At 38.4% G+C, this 19,836-nt stretch overlaps 1 protein-coding gene across 8 annotated transcripts in view; it reads left to right on the top strand.

The window, feature by feature from the left end:
* Positions 1-17,303, top strand: part of PDE5A (phosphodiesterase 5A) — a 57,317-nt gene extending 40,014 nt beyond the window's left edge. For all 8 annotated transcript variants that reach the window (XM_077176724.1, XM_077176722.1, XM_077176723.1 and 5 more), the window contains 10 exons: positions 1,594-1,740; positions 3,231-3,356; positions 4,542-4,636; positions 7,899-7,986; positions 9,074-9,174; positions 9,269-9,346; positions 9,707-9,770; positions 9,990-10,064; positions 10,542-10,625; positions 11,978-17,303. In XM_077176724.1, coding sequence (XP_077032839.1) covers positions 1,594-1,740; positions 3,231-3,356; positions 4,542-4,636; positions 7,899-7,986; positions 9,074-9,174; positions 9,269-9,346; positions 9,707-9,770; positions 9,990-10,064; positions 10,542-10,625; positions 11,978-12,112 — 993 coding nt within the window. In that variant the 3' untranslated portion in view covers positions 12,113-17,303. The remainder of the gene's footprint in view (positions 1-1,593; positions 1,741-3,230; positions 3,357-4,541; positions 4,637-7,898; positions 7,987-9,073; positions 9,175-9,268; positions 9,347-9,706; positions 9,771-9,989; positions 10,065-10,541; positions 10,626-11,977) is intronic.
* The last annotated feature ends 2,533 nt before the right edge of the window (positions 17,304-19,836 follow it).

The raw sequence follows: 19,836 nt of genomic DNA, 5'->3' as shown, positions 1-19,836 counted from the left end.
GTGAAAAAGGAAATAGGCTAATCTGGTTAAACAACACTTTAAACTGTTATAGAGTGCAGGATTTTGATATTTCAGCTGAAATGAAACTTAATGTTGTGGCTGTAAAAGGCAAGATATCAAGGAAGGGAAAGGTAAATTATGAATGAAGTGAGGTGTGAGGTGTTCTTTTGAGCTCCTTCTGTGTCCTTGCAGCCCCTTTCCTTGAGAAACCCCAGCCTGCAGTTGCAGTTTTTCAAAATTATGTCAGTAGCTTTGCTGAACAGTTGCATTATTTACCACTGAACATGCAGGCCTTTCATGTGCTCACAGCTGAAATCCCACATGAATCCAAACAGGGACATAAAATTAGTGGCAGAAGAAATGTGTAAGAAGGGTGCATTTTTCCCTGTGTCAATATTCTTTTTCATAATCTTCTGTGACTTCCTGATTCTGACACACACGGGAGAGGACAGCAAACTGATATGGAACAGAAGCTGACAGCCATAAGTCCATGGATTTGCACGTTACATGTACTAATGTTGTAGATTATGACAAATGCTTCCTTTTCAGTTCCTCAGCCTTCTGGGACACAGCTGCCCACACTGGAGAAATGTTTTCCCCCAGAATTACAAAGAGGAAGATAAACACAAAGGTTCATTTCCTTCACCATTTCAGATTTACCTGATTTTCTTTGGACCACATTCATATTGAGGTGAAACAGCTCTAAAGCAGTAGCAGTGAGAACCCCACATTGTCTTCTGCTGCAGTAAATGATACTACATTTTGTTCTATAGTATAAGATGTAGCATTTATTTTGTTAGTATGAGAGTTAATATAAGACTTAGCATAACCTCAACGCTGGTATTTTGAAGGGCAACAGATAGAAATACTCTGTATTTTATAACTACAAGTGGGATGTAATACATGGAGATATTACTGACAATGAAAAACTCAGATTTAAAAATATGCAGGATAGCGGGTGTATTGTGTACCTTGTAGTTTCAAATTTCACATTGAAGATTTATGGTTGTATGCAAACTGCACCAAAACCACCGACCACGGGTTTTAAAGATTACTGATCACAAATGAACTCTAATTTTTCAGGTTTCTAGCCCTGAGAAAGCTCTGCCTGTGGACATGTTCTGACTCCCATCGTGCTGAATGTGGATTCGGTTAGGAAATTGGTTTTACTGACATCTCTTTCCTCACCATTTTTAGAAAAATGCCAACAGTTATGAGTTACGGATTTTGCTCTCTGCATATCCATAAAAACAAACATGTAACTCCACTGCCTTATTTTCTCCTTCTCTCAATTTCATCCATATTTTCGGTTACAATTTGCCTCTGGTGATGTAGATAACTAGACTGACCAGGTAATTCTACCCTTGTTCTCCTGATCTATGGACAAGTGCTTGTTAAATCCAAGGTAATGTTAAACAAGAGAGGCATGGGGAAGTAAATCATCCGTTTACTGGTGGAGAAGCAATCATCAGTTTTCAGTATCACATGAAGGTAAAATGGAGTGTCTCTTTTGAATTAATCTGTTGAAAAAGCAGGTATTTGTTCTGTTCTCTCTGCCCTAGCGCTAAGCTGTGTTCTCCCATTCTTCTCCAGGCTGCTGTAGTGCCATCTGCACAAACTCTCAACCTGACTGACTTCTACTTCAGTGACTTTGAGCTGTCAGACTTTGAAACAACACTGTGCACCATTCGAATGTTCACAGACCTCAACCTGGTGCAAAATTTCCAAATGAAACACGAGGTATGGTTGCTGCCAAATACTGCCCCACAGAAAGAGACAGCTTAATTATTAGGAATTCAGAGTAGTGAGATGATCTCACTGTAAATAGAATTGGACATCTGTATTAAGGAGTAATTAGCAAACCAGGAAGACATATGAAGAATTGGGGTCTGTCCTGAGATTGGTTCTACTGAAGGATAAATCATTTTACAGTCTATGATTAATGGACTGGAAAACAGAATACTGAGGAGAGAGAGGATAGCAACTCCTCAGGAAATGAAAAACTCTTACAAAGAGGACAATAACATTGTTCACTATGTCCATATGAGGCAGTAATTGTCTTAGTCTTTCCCTACAAAATAATAGATTAGAGATTAGGAGGAACTTCATGGATATGGAGATAGTAAAGATTGAAGCAGATGATAACATGGATGGGCTGTGAGAATTTCCCTGAAGGTTTTTACCAACACATCTCTCTAAGGTGATCAAGACCAGTAAAATAGAAAAATCTCTTCAGCCTCTTCCACTCAATGAACACAACATCTATTTGTAGAAACCTTCATTTCTAAATACCTTATTTTTGCTTTACAACATTTTCAACAAACCCATCAGAATTTATATCAAAATGCAAGATCAATTTGTAGGGTTTCGTAGGCCCTACAACATTTCTTTAACATTAGTTAAAGAAAGCATATATTTATTGTCTAGATCAGCAGTTTATAGACCAATTTAGATTAGTAGTGTTCAAGGGCCAAAAGTGCTGTATTATCTAATCTGATCCCTTGAACATCCTAGTACTTAGCTTCACCTCTGTACTAAGGTGAACAACCTTAAGGAATAGGTCCCAATATCAAAGTACTACCTGACCTTCATACTGTCACTTCCTGACAAAAAGTGTGTGTATATGTGCGCGTGTATATATATATATATATATATATATATATAAAATTATATAACCCACAATTTCTAATACTGTTGAGTAAAACATCCAGGACATGTGTTTCCTCCTGCATAAAAAAGAAAATACCCTGCCATGTAGTAATCTTTCTATCATACTTATTTGCTTTCCCAAGTCCAATTCTGCTTGGGTTTTGGCAAGCTGATAGGAGGGAAAAGCTGTCTGTTTATTTTCAAAACCAGTCTTAAGCAAATTCAATAACTAAATTTTCTCTATCAAATATGTCATGACAAACAAGGATTTTTTTCTTCCAGGTATCTCAACATACAGTTTCTGAATTAACAGCAGTGCTTCTGACATTAACATTTAACCCTTAGCAATAAAACCCCAAACCCACAAGTATGACACACTAAAATAGGAGCTGTACTAGTGGGTGTAAGCCTGTTATTATCTATGTTCAAAGTTACAAGCATGAAACAGTTGAATTTGTAATTGAGTTAGATGGATTTTTATTTTTTTTAGTAAGAGAGTTTTCAAGTGGGATTAAGAAAATTTGTATGTGTTAGAAATCTGTTCTTATGAAAATATATCTATGTGATGCTGTTTCTTAAAGGTTCTCTGCAGGTGGATTTTAAGTGTGAAGAAAAACTATCGGAAAAATGTTGCTTATCACAACTGGAGACATGCCTTCAACACAGCACAGTGCATGTTTGCTGCTCTGAAATCTGGGAAAATTCAGGTACATTTCCATTTCCTCTATTAAGACAAATTCTCTAATGATGCACAGCTCTGACTGTCAGGTCAGTAAGATGTTCATTATTCCATGGTATTGCCAGCGGAACCTTCTGCTGAAGACTTGTGGCTATGAGGGCTTGGTTTGTGAAACTGCTGCTGTGGTTTTTCGTTGCCTGTTTCAGTTAAATCCTCTGGAAGCGGTTATCGGGATGTTCCCAACGGGAATATCTCTAATAAGGCACGTACGTGGTTATGTCCTTTTTTTTAAAGTTAATGCTTATGCTACAAGCAAGTCAAAAAAGTAGAGAGAAAAAAAGGCTGACCCATTTTCAGGATGTTTCCTTAAAATTTTCAACAGGAATTTTTTAAAGTTCAAATGCAAAGCTGAGTACAGCTTTAGATACAAAACAGCACATAAAAACATAGAAAGAAATATTTAAATGTTCCTTCCAAAGCTTTTGAACAAATTTTCAACCTTTCACTTAAGAAGACATCTAATAATTTAAAAAACAATGTAATCATTCTGATTAGGGCTAGATGATTCTCTAAATAAATAAAACACTGATTCTAAATTCTTGCAAAACAGGTTATATGTTTTGGTTTTATATTCTTTTAGGAAACAGAATGTTTCTGTTCATTCTGAATAAACATGTCTTTTCAACATTTGTATGTCAAAACCCAATACCAATGAGGAAGAGGCACTTCTTTCCTCTACAAACTTTATCTCACTAGTGAAAATGACAAAAGGTGCTGAAAAGAGGCCAAAGCAAGGACATCCATCTTCCCTCCCTGTTGGAATGGACGTGGTAGTTTAGCTCTGTGTGCGGTCGAGCCATCTCTGATGATCCTGATAGTTTGCCTGCTATTTTTGGAATCCTGACAGGCTCCACTGCAATTTCCATAAATTGTTTATTCTTAACTACACTGGATTCACTCCCTGCTGATTCTCATGTCCTAGATTCTGGAGTCTGAACAGCATTGAACATAATTCAATTTTTTTCTAGTTTGAGGGGAAAGGCAAACACTTGGGAGATGCATCTTCCTAGCAGAAATATAAAATCAATCATTTCCAAACTGAGTTGTCTTTTGACTGTACTAAGAGCAGGTCCCATTATTCAGAAAGCAGATGTAAAACACGTTGTAGTAAATCAATCCACAACTCACTTCTGGCATTATTCTTTGCATACAGAGCAAATTGACTGACTTAGAAACGCTGGCTTTGCTGATAGCAACTCTGAGCCATGATCTGGATCACAGGGGAGTGAACAACTCTTACATACAAAGGTAAGTGGGTCTGAGAGAAGTTAAATAAAAACAAGTGAGTGAACAAACTTAAGCACAGAGCTAAGTTAGATACACCCTGACTGCTTTGATATTGTGGAGCTGTGCAAAGGAGCAGGTTTTCACAAAGCAGAAAGTGTAGGAACACGCAGAACCATTCACAACTTTTTGAAGAAGATGCACTGCCTCAGTTGCTGACTAACTATGATGGCAGATTAAGTGAACTCTTTGCTGTGCAGGGACAATGTTTTCCTGCTCCCAAAGTCCCCTCCCTGATTTCCCATCAAGTGGCAGCAAAAGGCTGCAGCTTCCAAGTGACAGTGTGTAGGAAATGTGCAGCTTTTCAGATCACTCCCTGCCCTACCCAGCTGCTCACTTCTTGTCCAGGCCAACACAGCACTGAGGTCTGCACCCCTCTGATACAGAGGGGTCTCCCATTGTTTTGAACTCAGATTGTTTTACTCTTGGTTTAGCCACGTTTTTCCAGAATTCTAAGTTGTTTAGAATAAGTGGCATAGTTAAAATCACATTAAAAATGTATGGTTGTTTTGCATTGATTGTGGTTTATCTGTACTCTTTAACTTTGATCCAATCTGGAATTACAGAAAGGCCTTTACAATACAAAAAGGCAAAATATATTTATAACACTGAAAAAATCTTTTTACTAAACAAAATCTTTTGGCTTGAAATTATTAGAATGAAATATCAGAACAAGTCTAAAAATTTCCCCATATTTTCATTTTTAACTCAAGCTACTTAGAATTTATTAGTAGTTTGAAATCTGCCCAATCAAGTGAATATGGTATCACTTGAAATAACAACATAGGAGTCTCCAGTTGATTTCAAGTGTGGCTTAATGTGATTCCTGTGATATGGCAGTGTGTCCTGGGCAAGAGATGGGCAAAAGATACCCAGAAATGTGCATCTTCTTCTGGCAGAGCTGGAGAAGGGTCTTGAAGTGACCCTTGAAGTGAAGAAGTGGTCTGCTGTTCTCACTATGTGTAAAGTAAGATCATAGGGGAGGAAAAACTTGTTTAGGGTACAGAATACTGAAAGGCAGAAAAAAAGTAAGCTGAAGCAGAACTCTTGCATTTCAGATGTGTTTGGAGTAACACTGACTGATATGTAAAGGAAAAAAAACCAAACTCCACAACATTAGAATAGTGATCTTTTTCTAGCTTGGTAATAGAGGATTCCAGCAGTAACTGTAGCCTCACAGCGATTGGAACTAGTTAGCTATTTTTTGCTTTATTTATTTAAAAATAAATTTCCTGGAAGACATCTGGAGATGCGTCATCTCCTCTCAAAAATGTCCTGGGAAAGTGTCATAGACAGCAAAATCTAACATTTACACATGCTGTAAAGCTGAGATGGCTATAGCTTAATAATTCCTTTCTCAACAGCAAGTTCCATGAATTTTTTTTAAACCTAAATACAAAAGTTATTTCTAGGAACAGATCCCTTTTGTTTTTTCCTTTGAAACAGGGAGGGTAGATATTCAGTGTATGATTTTTTTCTTAAGCAGCAGGGTTTCAAAAATTGAAATGGTCCTGGCAGTACAAGTTATAGAAAGGAAACTGCTTGAAAGCCTTTTGGTAGTTATGCAGGGGGGGTTATTTTCTTTTTGCTCCAATCCCACATGCAAAGTAGGAAGCACAGAAAGCTGCATAACCAAACCCCTATGCTCAGAAAGCCACAGTGCCCTTTGGCCTGGGGTGGGGGTTTGACTCAAGTGCCACTACAAAAGTCAGACCTGAATTTATTTCCAGCCCCAGTTAGGGTCTGCGAGTACTAAGCAAGCTCTAGTTTGGAGCAATACTTTGGGAAGATAACCTAAGAGATTTCTCACATATTTCTCTCTCCAGTCAGGATGAACTCTGGGACACACAATATGCATCCCACTTCATTCAGTGGGAATTTCACCCAGCATGTGCTGGCACCATCCTGTGGTTTGTTTCCTTAAAGAAACACAAGAGTACATTTGCTCTACGCCCCTTTTGTGGTGGTCTCAGAGGAGGTGCTGGGCAGCCAGCCCATATTCCTCAGGGGCTTGCATCCTTTCATCTTCCTTTCTGGGTTTTTGTTTGTCTTTCCATCTTTCTCTCCACATTTTTGTGCTTCTTAAATCCCCAGAGTCTCCTCTTATGACTTTTATTTGAGCCTCTGTGCGCTCACTCACACAGGGGCCCAATCCTGCAGCCATTAAGTCTTGTGAATGGTCTTTAACCACACAGAAAATCTCATGGAATTATATGCTAAAAGAGCTACTGACATGATTAAGTATTTGTAAGTCAGATTATAATTAAAATAATAGATCCAGGATCATCACCAAATAGACTTCCAAAAACAATCCAGATTTAGTTGAAGAGACTACATGAGCAATGTGGGACCAGGGGTTGAAAATTAAGACAGAGCAGCAAAAACCAAGAACTGTATTATGCAACAAGGAACAGGGAGAAATTGGAAATTCTCAAGAGAGGAGTTTCCCTATTTTGACTAAAGCTACTCAAATTCTACTCAAATGCTACTCAAATAGCAAATTCTATTTTCTAAACTAAGATGCTTTTAAGTTTTGCACTAAGATATTTTTAGGTTCTGTACCTACACAATTTGGTTTCCTGCTTTTTTTTTTTTTCACTGCCTGTAGAACAGTCAACATCACTGTTGGCCTGTAAGCAGTTTCCCTTTTGGATTTTACCCTGGGCAAAGGGTAGGTAACAATGTTGCAGTAGATTGGTCATGACAACAGTGGTGATGAAACACCAGTATAGTTACGAACACAAGAAAATTACTTGATCAACATTTTGGGCCCAGCACCGTATTGCACTGAGGTCTGCAGGAATTTTTCCATTTGGTATCAGTGGATTTCCTATTAGGTTTGCATTATTACTTACAAGGTCAGCAGCTGAGCTGACTAAATATGACAGGTAGGTTAAGAACATTTGGTTTAAGAGTATTTAAGAATATGTTGCAGAAACCAAAACTGTCTCCTAAACTGTGCTTGTGAATGAACTCTTCGTGTTGCCTTTGCTTTCTAAAGAGGAACTTTCACTCCTTATGTAACCTTTTACTACCTTGTCGCTCCTCGCATGCAGCTGGTCTCTACAGGTAGAGAAGGCAGAACACCAGAGCTGTAAGTGCTCTGACAAAGGAACAGCATTATCTTTTTATCCATATTCCTACAAAGAGGATGTTAAAAGGGAAGTTATATCTGGATCACTAATATGTTTGTCTAATTTGATTTCTCCATCTCTTTCCTCCTCAGAAGCGAACATCCACTGGCTCAGCTGTATTGCCACTCAATCATGGAGCATCATCATTTTGATCAATGCCTTATGATCCTGAACAGTCCAGTGAGTGCCACATTGCTGTGTATGCTGAAGGAAACTATTTTACTTTCTATTTTTAGCCTCTGGATAGAATCCCACCCTTACATGTTCCAAAGTGCTCTTTATTCCTTTTTGGGTAAAGAAAGCAAATGCAGCAACATGGAAATCACAGTTCTGTTGCTGAGTGCTACCAAAGCCTTCCAAGTGCTGCCTGATAAGGGAAGCCTTGCTAACATCCTTCTGAGTACCTGCTTCCTTGCACCAAAGGAAACAAAAGGCTTTGTGCCATTTTCAGGACCTCTTACGAACTACCAAACAAACCCCAGTCCTTCCTTTCATTTCAAAAACATTCCAGCCTACACATACACAAAGCAGCCCTGATGAGACCAAACCAAGCACTGCTTGTGTTGACATTCCGAAGTGAAGCCAAACCTAAGTTTAGTAAATATGCAAATAAAACTACATTCTTCTTGTTTGATGCTATTAACTAATTCTCAAGACCAGTTATTTAGCATTCACAATCCTTCCAAAGGACTGCTCCTTTTGTGCCACAGGTTGTGGTACTTCTGGCATCCTTTGTAGTATAGCGATCCTTTCCTATTCAGGTAGGCAAATATGGAAAAACAATTGAGGCGAGTTCCTGCTCTGTAGTGCTTTCATTTCGTAGTGGGCTGCTGAGTTCATACTTTTACTTAATAACTTGTTATTTATGCTGCTTCATAAAAGGAAAATATTTTTGTTTACTAGAGGTGTATGGGCAGGTACGGGAATAATTCCTCTGCTTCAGGGAGGGGAAGGATGAGGAAAGAGAAGCTGTGATACAGCCAGTGACAAATTTAATTTTAATGAATAAAATGGACTTAAAGGCTTTGATGTTGCTCTGCTTGCCGTTTCATTTTGTAGTAGTCCGTGATGGTGTTGCTGCTGTGCAGCTTTCTGCCATTACTTGGGAAGACTGGAAGTTTTGTTTTTAAACTAGGCAATCTGCAAGAGGAAGGAGGGTAAAAGAATGACCTCAGATATCAGCAAGCAACTCATAGAGATACTTAAGCAAACTGGTGTGCTGTTGCCCTTTTTACTGATAGCATTGGTTTTGACTTTTTTTGTAAAGGGAAATCAGATTCTCAGCAGCCTTTCCATTGAAGAATACAAGGCTACACTGAAAATGATAAAACAAGCCATTCTTGCCACAGACCTGGCACTCTACATCAAGTAAGTCAGAAGAAACTTTTGCTCAATAATCACTGCTGGATATTAGCATCATGTCAGTATCCTGCAAAATCTTTTGTTTTAACTTCTTTTTAAGGAGGAGAGGAGAATTTTTTGAACTTCTAAGGAAGAAGCAGTTTAATATGGAAGATCCCTCACAAAAGGAGCTATTTCTGTAAGTTAGAGCAGAATAATCATGAAATCAGTTAATATTACTCGGTAGCCAGTTTGCCATGCCATGTTGCTGTGAACTTCATTAAACCCAGCAGGTCTTTGTGCTCTGGGCCTGTACAACCTGGCATTGTCACATGGATCACTGAACTCCCTGGGTCTGAACTACTAAGAGTGCAACCTGTATAAAAAACTTTCTTAAATAGCATGTGGAGTTAGATTTATAACTTTGCTCTAATTTCACTTGTTTTTCTGACTTGATGTTCCTTGAAATTCTATATTCTATTTTACCAGTCACTTGACTTGGGGGCTACATAGATTTCACATAGAGTAATTTATCCCTTTCTTTCTGTTTGTTCTGCAGAGCAATGCTGATGACTGCTTGTGACTTATCAGCCATAACTAAACCATGGCCAGTTCAGCAACGGGTATGTGTTTAATTTTTAAGGTTTCCTAAATGCAAACTGCATTCAAGTTTGTTTCGTCCACCCAGTCCTTACTGCAAAGGCAGTGGTGGAATGCTGAACTGGAGTCTCACGATGTATGTGGGGGCTAATATGATATATCCTAAGGAGAGATAGGAACCACTCTTGTTTGTAGGTAGCAAGCAAATTTTTAGAGCTCCCAATGAGTGAAATCTCTTACAGATTGCTGAGCTTGTGGCTACCGAGTTCTTTGATCAAGGAGATAAAGAGCGGAAGGAACTCAACATAGAACCCACAGTAAGTGGCACCTCTTGCAAAATGTCTTTTGGAAACGGCACTTAAAATTTCTCCCACTGACCACACTGCAGGACTAGCTCCTTCCCTGGCTTGCTAGAAGCCAGTTTTGTTCTGTGGTTCCAAAACACCAACAGTCTGTCATTATTTCTGAACCAGAAGAACAGACAGGATTATTTCCTTTACGTCAGTGTTACTAACTGGGCCAGGAAATAGATTGTCAAGTTGGTACCTTTATGTAACTATCCAAACCCAGTAAGTTTGCCTGGATATTTGGGCTCTGTCAACCCCAAGCCAGTCTCCTGAGGGAAGTCATGCAGTCCAATTCCCTTCTTTCTAACACCTGTAATGACACCCCACTGTGCTGAGCTTGCTGTGCTGTTTAAGGTGCTGCTTTTTAGTTCCACACTCTCTTCGGTTTTGGTTGGGTTTTATATTGAATACATTTAAACACAGAACTTGTTCTCTCATTATCTGCAGGATCTAATGAACAGAGAGAAGAAAAACAAAATTCCCAGCATGCAGGTTGGATTCATAGATGCTGTTTGTTTGCAGCTGTATGAGGTATGGTGCCTAAGGAAGAACCACAAATATCTGAAACCAGAGCTGCTTGCCAGTAGACACAGATTTACAATTAGAATAAAAATCAAATTAAAAACTAGCCCCTTAGTTAGAAAATATTTTTTTGTTTTATATTACATATGGTTCATTATTCTGTTGAAGAAATTATTATTTTAGTATTTATAATTAGTTGTATATTTGTCTGATTAACATGTTTTGTCACAATTTTTTTAAACCTAGTTAAAATGCTGTGCTCTCTGCAATTGGTGTTATGTCCTTGGGTTATATTCTGGATTATCAGGGAAAGTCGCAAAACTAATGCTTTGATCTCTAGGGAAACAATGGTATCCAGGTAGTGCATTGACAGAAAGTGTTTACAAGTTTATAAGAATTCAGAATTTGTTATACAAAAGGTGATATGCTACGTATAGGAAATGGACCCAATTTTAACACTTCCCATCCCATTCTTTTCCTTCTCTTTCATCACACACCAAAGCATTGCATGAGATAATTCACTGAAATGCTTTTTGTCCTGGTCACAAACTGTACGAGAAGCTGCTTGGTCAAATCCAGTGTGAAAAACAACATAATGATTTCTGGGGTTTTTTTAACCCAGTACAACATTGGAGCAAAGGTCTGTTTATTTAAACTGTACCAAGTATTTTAGAGAAACCAAGGTGAGAAAAAGAAAGGAGATGAACAGAAAACGGAATTCTTAAGAACCTTCCAGTGCAAGGAACAGGATGATTACTTGAATTTTTCCCTCTGACACAATTAGCTTTTCTGAAAAGAACACACATTCACCAGTTCAAAGGAAACAGGGATAGAGAAAGGGAGCTACTAGCTGCTGTCCCTGAAAATCAAGTGCTTCTGTGCTGTAGAAACAGTCAGGAAAATAAGGCAGCCTTTGCTTTGAAGCCCCAGAAAACTGTCTCCAGCAGGAGGTAGGCCTGAAACAAGACTGAGAGTGTCTCCAAACATACAGATTGGACAAACAGAAAACTTTAAGAGAACGCCTGAGCAGACTTGAATGCCCACAGTTCTAGAGCCTGTGTTTCTGTGAACGTCTGTATTTCTTCCTATTAGGGGGGAGCTTTACCTTTCTATTTGTGAAAAGATCAGAAAAACTGGAATAATTTACTCTAAAATATTCACTGCTGCTTTTATCTACAGTTCCCAAGTGATCCTAGTCCAAATTGTACCCAGCTCTTGTGTTAACTAACCAGTGCATTTAATGATCCACAAGTCTTCCTCTAAGTATAGAAATCTGAAAAAAACATGAGATGTGTTTCATTCTCCATTTTTAAATTAAAAATTGAATGCAATTTGTTTTCCATGTTTTCAATGTATTTCAGGCCCTAACGCACGTGTCAGAGGCCTGCTCCCCTTTGCTGGATGGCTGCAGAAAAAACAGGCAGAAATGGCAAGCCTTGGCTGAGCAGCAAGAGAACCTGATTAATGGAGAAAGCAACCAAGGCAAACGGAACTGATGTGCTGATTGCACCACCATAAGCCCAAGTTCACGTAGGAGACACAGTAATAAGGGAGTACTGCATTTTGCTAAACACTGTATGAATTTGGCTTGTGTTTTGCCACTGCTGTATTATTTTTTCCCCATTTCAAGATATAGCATGACTGCGTAGATGCCAAGATTATCTGAAGACAATATGTTTCTCTTATTACATCTGACTGAGATGGAAGAAGACCTGCAGGGGTGGTTTTTGCTACCCCAGCCCACAAGAAGGTACTGGTGCAGGCACTGACTGTGCCCGAGAGCCTGTTGCTTTACAGATGTACATAGTTGTTTGTGATCATGTTGTGGCCAGTATCTGAAAGACTACTGCATTTTGCACCTTTGCTCTCCCTCCTCCCATCTTGCTGTATTATGTTATAAAAATATTGAGCAGTCTTGCCTGTTCTGTTTCCAGAGGTTCAGAGCAAAGACTGGGACTCGCTCTTGGGAGCCTATTCAAAATAAACTATTGCTAACTTCTCTCAGACAGCAGAACTGGGCTCTGAGGTGAAAACCCCCCAAATCTGTGCACCCAGTAGAGTTTGGATTTTTCCATATTAGATGGATGTCTTAGCAAATGTGTTATTCCAGCTGAAGAAATGTCTAAGACCCCTGTGAATGACTAGGCAGCCAGAGTCTCAGGAGTTCTGTGGTAGAGGTGGCCGAGCTCTCCATGCCCAATGGAAACTGCTTGAAGACAGATGAAATATCCCAACATAACTGACAGGCTGCCATGGAAAGCTGCAAGAAGTACACAGAGAAATGGAAACGAAGCAGGATTGGTTTTGTATGCTGGTTTTAACTTCATTTGGAAGTTGATTTTAACATCATCTAACCAACAGACTGGATCACGGGCAGAAGAGAATGACTGCAAGAGGTGAAAAGCTGAATCAGAATGATGCAGGAAGGGCACACTCCTGGTGACCACCAATGACTGATTCTTCAGGCCAGTGTTACTATGAAATGGCTATGACCACTTTGAAGAAAGTTTTATGTTAACATCTCTTAAAAATCATTTTAACATCAGTTTAACATGATTAATCATAGTGTCTTGAAGAAATAGGGAAAAAAAATACCAAAAGCAAAAATGGCCAAGAGTGCTACAGGGATTTGCCATTTGTGTGTGAGGCATTAGTGTTCTGTAAAGTAAGAAATCAATTAACTTGCACTAGTAAAAAATAAAATTGGTGCATTATTTAAGTGAAGATAATTAATAAAAATGGTTTTGAATTGGAAACAATTAAAGAAAATATACACGTTGGACAAATCCCAAAAGAGGAATACAAGGAGAGGAATACAATTCTTTAGGTGGACAGGATAAGGAGACACATGCCAGTAGTATAAAATGCATTAGCAGCACAGGTAACTTTGGCTGCACAGAGACACACAAAATGTTCCAGTTTTTTAATCTGTAATCATTATTTTTTAGTTAAAATCATCATTTGACAAAAGTAGCACATTTGGCACGGGACTTCTAAGTGTGGGAATTTAGTTCTATCATAATATTCCAGGAAATTCTAGTTAGAAACTGCAATAAGTTCTTCTTATGAGGAGATTGTCAACCCAAGTTGTAAGATCTGGTCAAAAAGTGAAAACTCTGCCTTTTTATCAATTTCTTCATTTAGACAAATGATGCCAGGAGCTAAGAAAAGATGAAGCAAATGTTTCAAAATGTTGGATGATGCTGAGTTATAGAGTTGATATTTTTTTTAATATAGAACAAGGTATTCTGACAGTCAGCAGTATTTCTGCCACACTAAATTGTTTGTCACTGATTAAGTCCTATCTCAGGCTTCTCTAGTGAGCACCAATAATAAATGATTGCAGCTGTGAATTTGAAAACATTTTTCTACAGAAGTATTTCTACAGAAGTATTTCTCCTTATTCTGTCCCAACAAATTAAAAAAAAAAAAGGATGGGTTGCAACACTCACTAAGAATTCCAGGACTGCTGTTTTGCAGTACTCTGTATATGTATTTCTGTGCATACACAGTATGCAGGTGACAGCAGCCTCACCCTGCCAACACACCCCCCCCCCCCCCCCCCCCCCCAAAAAAAAGGTTTAGGTACTTTTGGATAAATAGAAAACTTTGCTTCAGGATTTGCATAGCCCTTGTATAGTCTTTTTCTTGAGTGCTTGAGATACTGAAATATAATTATTATACTGATGAGATACATATTTAATATAAATAGGAATAAAATATATGTATATAAAGGTGTATTCTTGCTATTATGTTTGAGACTAGTAACTCACGGTGAACACAGCAGATAACTATGATGATATCACAGTGTAGTGATGTAACTTTGACATTAATAGTCCAGTATTTCTTTGCTATATTGTGTGTTCAGCAAAGCTTTATTATAAGTAAATTTATAAATGCTATGAAGGAGTGCTGGATTCATACCTTTGACTTGAAAAGAAGGGCATGATGTTACATTTTTGAAAGGTTCACTTAAAATGGACAGTTATACAGTATGTGCATATATTTAATTATATATCTGTACACATTTATCCCATAGAATCTTTTCCACCACAAATGTTGGAACCTACATATAAATACAGTTCCTAGTAAATAAACATTTAAATATTGTAACACACCTGTATCTGTATATATTTCTATAAAACCAAAGCCTTTAAACTACTGGTTTAAGAACCTTAAAAGCATAGAGTGCTGTATTTCATGAGATTCAAAGCCTTTACATAGTGTTTTACTCTGCCTGAAGGCAAAATCAAAGTGTGTCATGGCTTTGTGTGACTCAATTGCAGAAATTGCTCCCTCCTTTCATCATGTAAATAGGGGACAATATGGGAAAAAAATCCAAACCTAACCTGGCTACAGCAGGTTTCTGCTTCAAGTTCACTGTCTTCAGAATTGAACCTTGTGAAAGCCAGCTGGTGGATTACAGCTATGCAGCTGTCCTTCATTTCATCATGAGCTGTGTATCTCCTTATTTCAGTCTGCTCTCAAAGACATGATATTATCTAGCTGTAACAATCAGTGTGGCTTACACAAGAAACCAGCTGAAATGGAGTTTATCACTTTGACAGTTCAGCCTTAAGTCCATTGAAAGCATTGTCGCATTTGAGATTTCAATTTCTGGGTACAAGAACTTGTCCCACTAATTCTTAATACTTCTCTCAATGAGGACAACTAAGTTAGTATCCTACTTGATCTCAGACACAAATGTGATTTCTTTCAAACTCACTTCACAGCACAGTTTAATTCTTGAAGTACGCTTTTATTTCTGGATTTGTTCTGAAAAAAATTACTTGTGCTAACACACACAAAATTCCTGATTAACCCTACCTCTTCTAATTCCAAGTAACAGAGAGGCTCTTGAGCTGAATTTTCCAGGAAATTAGCCACACATGCAATATTAGCTGAAGGCCTAGGTTTTCTATTATATCATACAGTTAAAGCAAGTGTGGGGAGGAAATAATGTAATGCTGACTTTGGAGATGGTGTGAATTTTTAATTAAGAAGCAGTTTATAGTTAAGAGCAGATTACTCATATCTTCACTGTGCACATATACAAGTGAGCTACTGATAAAAGGAAACAATTAATTTCACTGATGATCAGCTGATTTCTCCTCAGAAGAGAGAACCAAAGCCTCTTTATATGCATCACCCTCTCACAATTGCATGCATCTTTTGAATTCCAACCCAATACATTTTACCTGGTAGTGGTATGAACTGACAAATTCAGGGCACTTAACTAATTCATACATAAGGTTTGTCAAAATTAGCAGGTAACTGATTTTCCAACTCATTATACTGAAAGATAATGAAGAATCAGGTCTAGGCCCTTAAAATTAGAGGAGTGATCCAGCTGCTGTCCCTTCCAGTCATGCATAAGAACATGGCAAAGACTTTTTATGGAAAAAATTTGCCTTGCTTATAATAAATTCACATGTTTTTAAAGGTTTTTATAAAGCCCTCATTTTTCAAGCAAATTAATATAGTAGTATTCATTCAGAGTCTTATCTCTGTGATGCTGCAGGTTTTTTCTTCATGTTAAATTACATGCAGTTTACATTCCACAAGGTTTCAGCTTTATTTTCCAGTTCCTTGCTGTACTTTTTCAGGGGCTTGCACTAATTTAAAATATAAGTTTGAACAGCAGAATGAGTATGGCCAGAGTATGGTAAATAATGAGGGCTGGGTTTTTTTGCTTTGGACTTTGACAAGAAGAACCACCAGAGACTCTGTGCTGGTAATTAGTGACACTTGCTAAATACAGCAAATTGTGACAGCAGGATATTTCATCTTGGTCATTGCGAGGTGAATGCAAAGTCTCTTCTCCACATAAGGAAGGGTGTTTGCATACAGAAACTCCTATCTGAGTACCAGTGTTTGTAAATGTGTATTTATGTGACAATGCTCTGTAATTGCTGGTTCCCACTAACTCCCAGAGCACGAGCTTGGCATGCCATGGCCTCACGCATGCCCAGATGCCCACCTGAAGTCAGTATTGTGATTCCCATTTACCTCAGGGGAGCTGGGCTGTGCTGTATAGAAAGTGAAAGAATGGGTCAAATCTGTCTTTTCTTACCTGTAAAGAGGGACCAAACCCTTATCCTTGGTGACAGCTGCCTCACCTGCTCTTTACTGGTTCAGCTATTGCCACCGATGCCCAAGGTACCTTATAGATGTAACTGAAGTTAGAATTTGAGTCCTCTTGGTGTTCACATGGCAGACACCTGCATGTGTCTCTTAAAGAATGTAGTTTGAAATGCACTGTAAATAGTTTTAACATACATTCCTATTATAGTTTAATAAAAACCTTAATCACAGTCACTAGTCACTGAGTTTGTCCATTTGTATTCTTCTATCTTTTAAAAATACCTGAACAAATACATAGTTTCTGGGCACAGTATTTTTGTACTAGGTTAAGGGGTTTCTCTGTATATTATGTTTGTCTTTAAACACTATTAAAGTCTTCTGAATGTCATGTGTTCTCTCTTGCTTCTGTCCTATGACTTCTTAGACTAAAGCTAGTTACATTACTTAAGAGAATCATTAGCCCTACTTACCTTACAGCTGCTAGAGAACATAAGGGTCAGCTTATTTTCTGTGGTCAGACTGCTGCTTATAACTTATTTCTTCATTCTTCTCTTTGTACTGTTTTCATGCTTTTTAAAATAAAAAGGATGATGTCAAATTTTACTGTTTGTTATATTATTGAGGTGTAATTTTAATGCCTGATTTAAATCATTGCTTCTGTAAATTTGTATTTCATAGCAACTTTTCTAGGTCCTAGAAATCCTGAAGAGAAAAATATCCGTTAATATCAAGATACTTCTGAGTACTCCTGAGATCAGCCAGCAGTAAAGTAGTTCTTGTTTCAAAACCACAAAAAAATAATTCAGCGCCATTGACCACTAGAGAGCACTGGAGCTGCACCTCCTGAGAGCTGTCGGAAACCAGTTCATTTCTGACAGAAGGCAGAATCAGCAAATACAAGAGTTACACAGAGGTATCCCTCATCCTCTTCCCCCACAGATCAGTTCCTGGGGGATATCAATTGCAACAGAGATAGAAATAGTCAGTCCAGTGACTTCAACCAAACTGCGGAAATTTTTTTTTTCTACAACCAAAGCCTCATCTTGCACAAACTGCTGATCCTAGAAGTAATTCTGGACCAGTGGGCTTCTTGGCATTTTCTCTTCTTTGCCTATTAGGTCCTTCACAGCAACACTTCTGGCTCGACTTTTTTTAGCTCTAGGCAAAACCAAGAAGTATGTACAGCCCTGATAGACAGCAGGCTCATTCAAGAAGTTATGAAGGGCCAGATTTAGCTCAGCACAAAACACAAGCGCTGTTTGCTCGAACCAACTGCAGTTTATGAGTGCAACTGCACAAGTGCCCGTGCATATCTGCAAACATCAGGTCACTGTTTGCTGCTGGGACTACAACATTCCCACCCCCTCACCAGCCCAGTCTGGTGCTGCTCAGCCTTTCTGGCCTGCTGGAGGTTTGAATTCCCTGCTGAGAAGTGGCAATGTTTGCAGCAGGAGCCCTGGGATCCATTCCTTACCCAGCCCTGGAGCGAGGGCATTTTAATTGAAGAGGTGAACGAACATCACACAAAGTCTTTCTCTTCTTGTACAGATGTGATGCCTCATTAACAAATGGAAAAGACAAAGGCTCTTTCCTCCAGCCACATTTTTAGCAGCAGGTGGTGACAGCTATTGCATTCCACAGTCCCATGAAACCTCACCCTTCAATTTTTTTAGGAAAAATCTCACATGACTGAGTTTGTTCCAATAGTAAGCTTTAGGGACAGACTTATGGAATCTAACAGTCACTGTGTTTTAGAACAGTACCATTTCTTAGCACACACAGAACTTTAGAACCACTTCCATTGAAAAATACCCCAGGCCACTGGCATAACACCCCAGTTCATAATGGCTGAAAAATCCACAGTTTACACAGTTTACCACCATCAAATTCTGGGAGTAAAATCCATGGTTCAATCATACCAATAGTTTACATGTGATACATTTGCATATATAAGCATTCAGGATGCTTTTATTGTAGTAGTTAATGAAGTCACTGGCAATTTATTTTATGATATATAGAGCTCCTTAATGAAAGTTCATTTTACAGATAAGTAGAGGGGTTAATTTAATCAAGGTCACATGGGAAGTCCATTTCTGAGCTGGAAAGAGCACCAGAATCTGGGTGTCCCTTCTGCTTTTACCTGAGACACATGATGCCCAAATTAAGAAAGGACTTTTAATCTGAAACCATCTTTTCCTTTTGCAAATACAAATATTTAAATATCTTAGCCATACAGGGTGCTCTCGTGCTAGAGAGCAAGATACATAATATTGCACTTCAGAAGAACTCTGAAGCTCACTATTTTACAGATTAAATTAGATTCAAGCCACTAATCCAGATAATCACAAAAAACTTTTGTGGGGTTGGGAGCTAGATTATAACTAAGAGAAGAAGTTCACAGTAAGTAAAAAAGTTATGTTGAAATAAGCTAAAAGTGCAGCTCAGATTTGGGAGAAACTGAAATGACTGATGCAGACTTTCAATACTGTACATTCTTAGCTCACTGGTCTATAACTTGACCCCACTCTATGATCACATTTCATATTCTAAAAAAAAAGAAATTGGGGAATACAGGAATATTCAGATATAAATTTAAATACCCTTAGAAAAGCCAGACAAAAAGCCCCACAGGGCAACTGGCATATCAGTCTCTGGGTGGCAAGTGTCAAATGGCACCAATACTCAGAGATCCGTTTCACCTTTTCTGGAAAAGCACACTTACTTTTCTTGGCAGGTGTTCACTGTCGCCCTTTTTCACTGAAACAAGGCCGGATTCCATGATTCTGTGTAATCCTAGGATTCATTTTAGCATACAGAAACTGACAAAGTAAATACCAGGGTTGTTGCTCTTTTAATCCTAAATTTTGCTTCCAGATTTTTTCAACCTGGATGTTATTAACTCCTGCACTTCAGTTCTCTCCAATAAAAAAACTCTCAAAAATGCAGCACTTTATGGATCAGAGCCACTACACAGGAATCAGAAAGCAGTGGATACAGACAGTTAAGAGCAAGCTTTAAAACCCACAGCCCACTATTAACTAATCACACAAATGGATCTACACTCACTAGAAATTTCTAAGCAATCCTCAAATGCTGAATTCTCTTGCTGAACAGATTTCACAGTAGCAGCATCCAG

This window comes from Agelaius phoeniceus, chromosome 4 (genome assembly GCF_051311805.1).
Source record: "Agelaius phoeniceus isolate bAgePho1 chromosome 4, bAgePho1.hap1, whole genome shotgun sequence".
Classification (NCBI taxonomy): domain Eukaryota; kingdom Metazoa; phylum Chordata; class Aves; order Passeriformes; family Icteridae; genus Agelaius; species Agelaius phoeniceus.
This window is presented reverse-complemented; position numbering and strand designations above follow the sequence as displayed.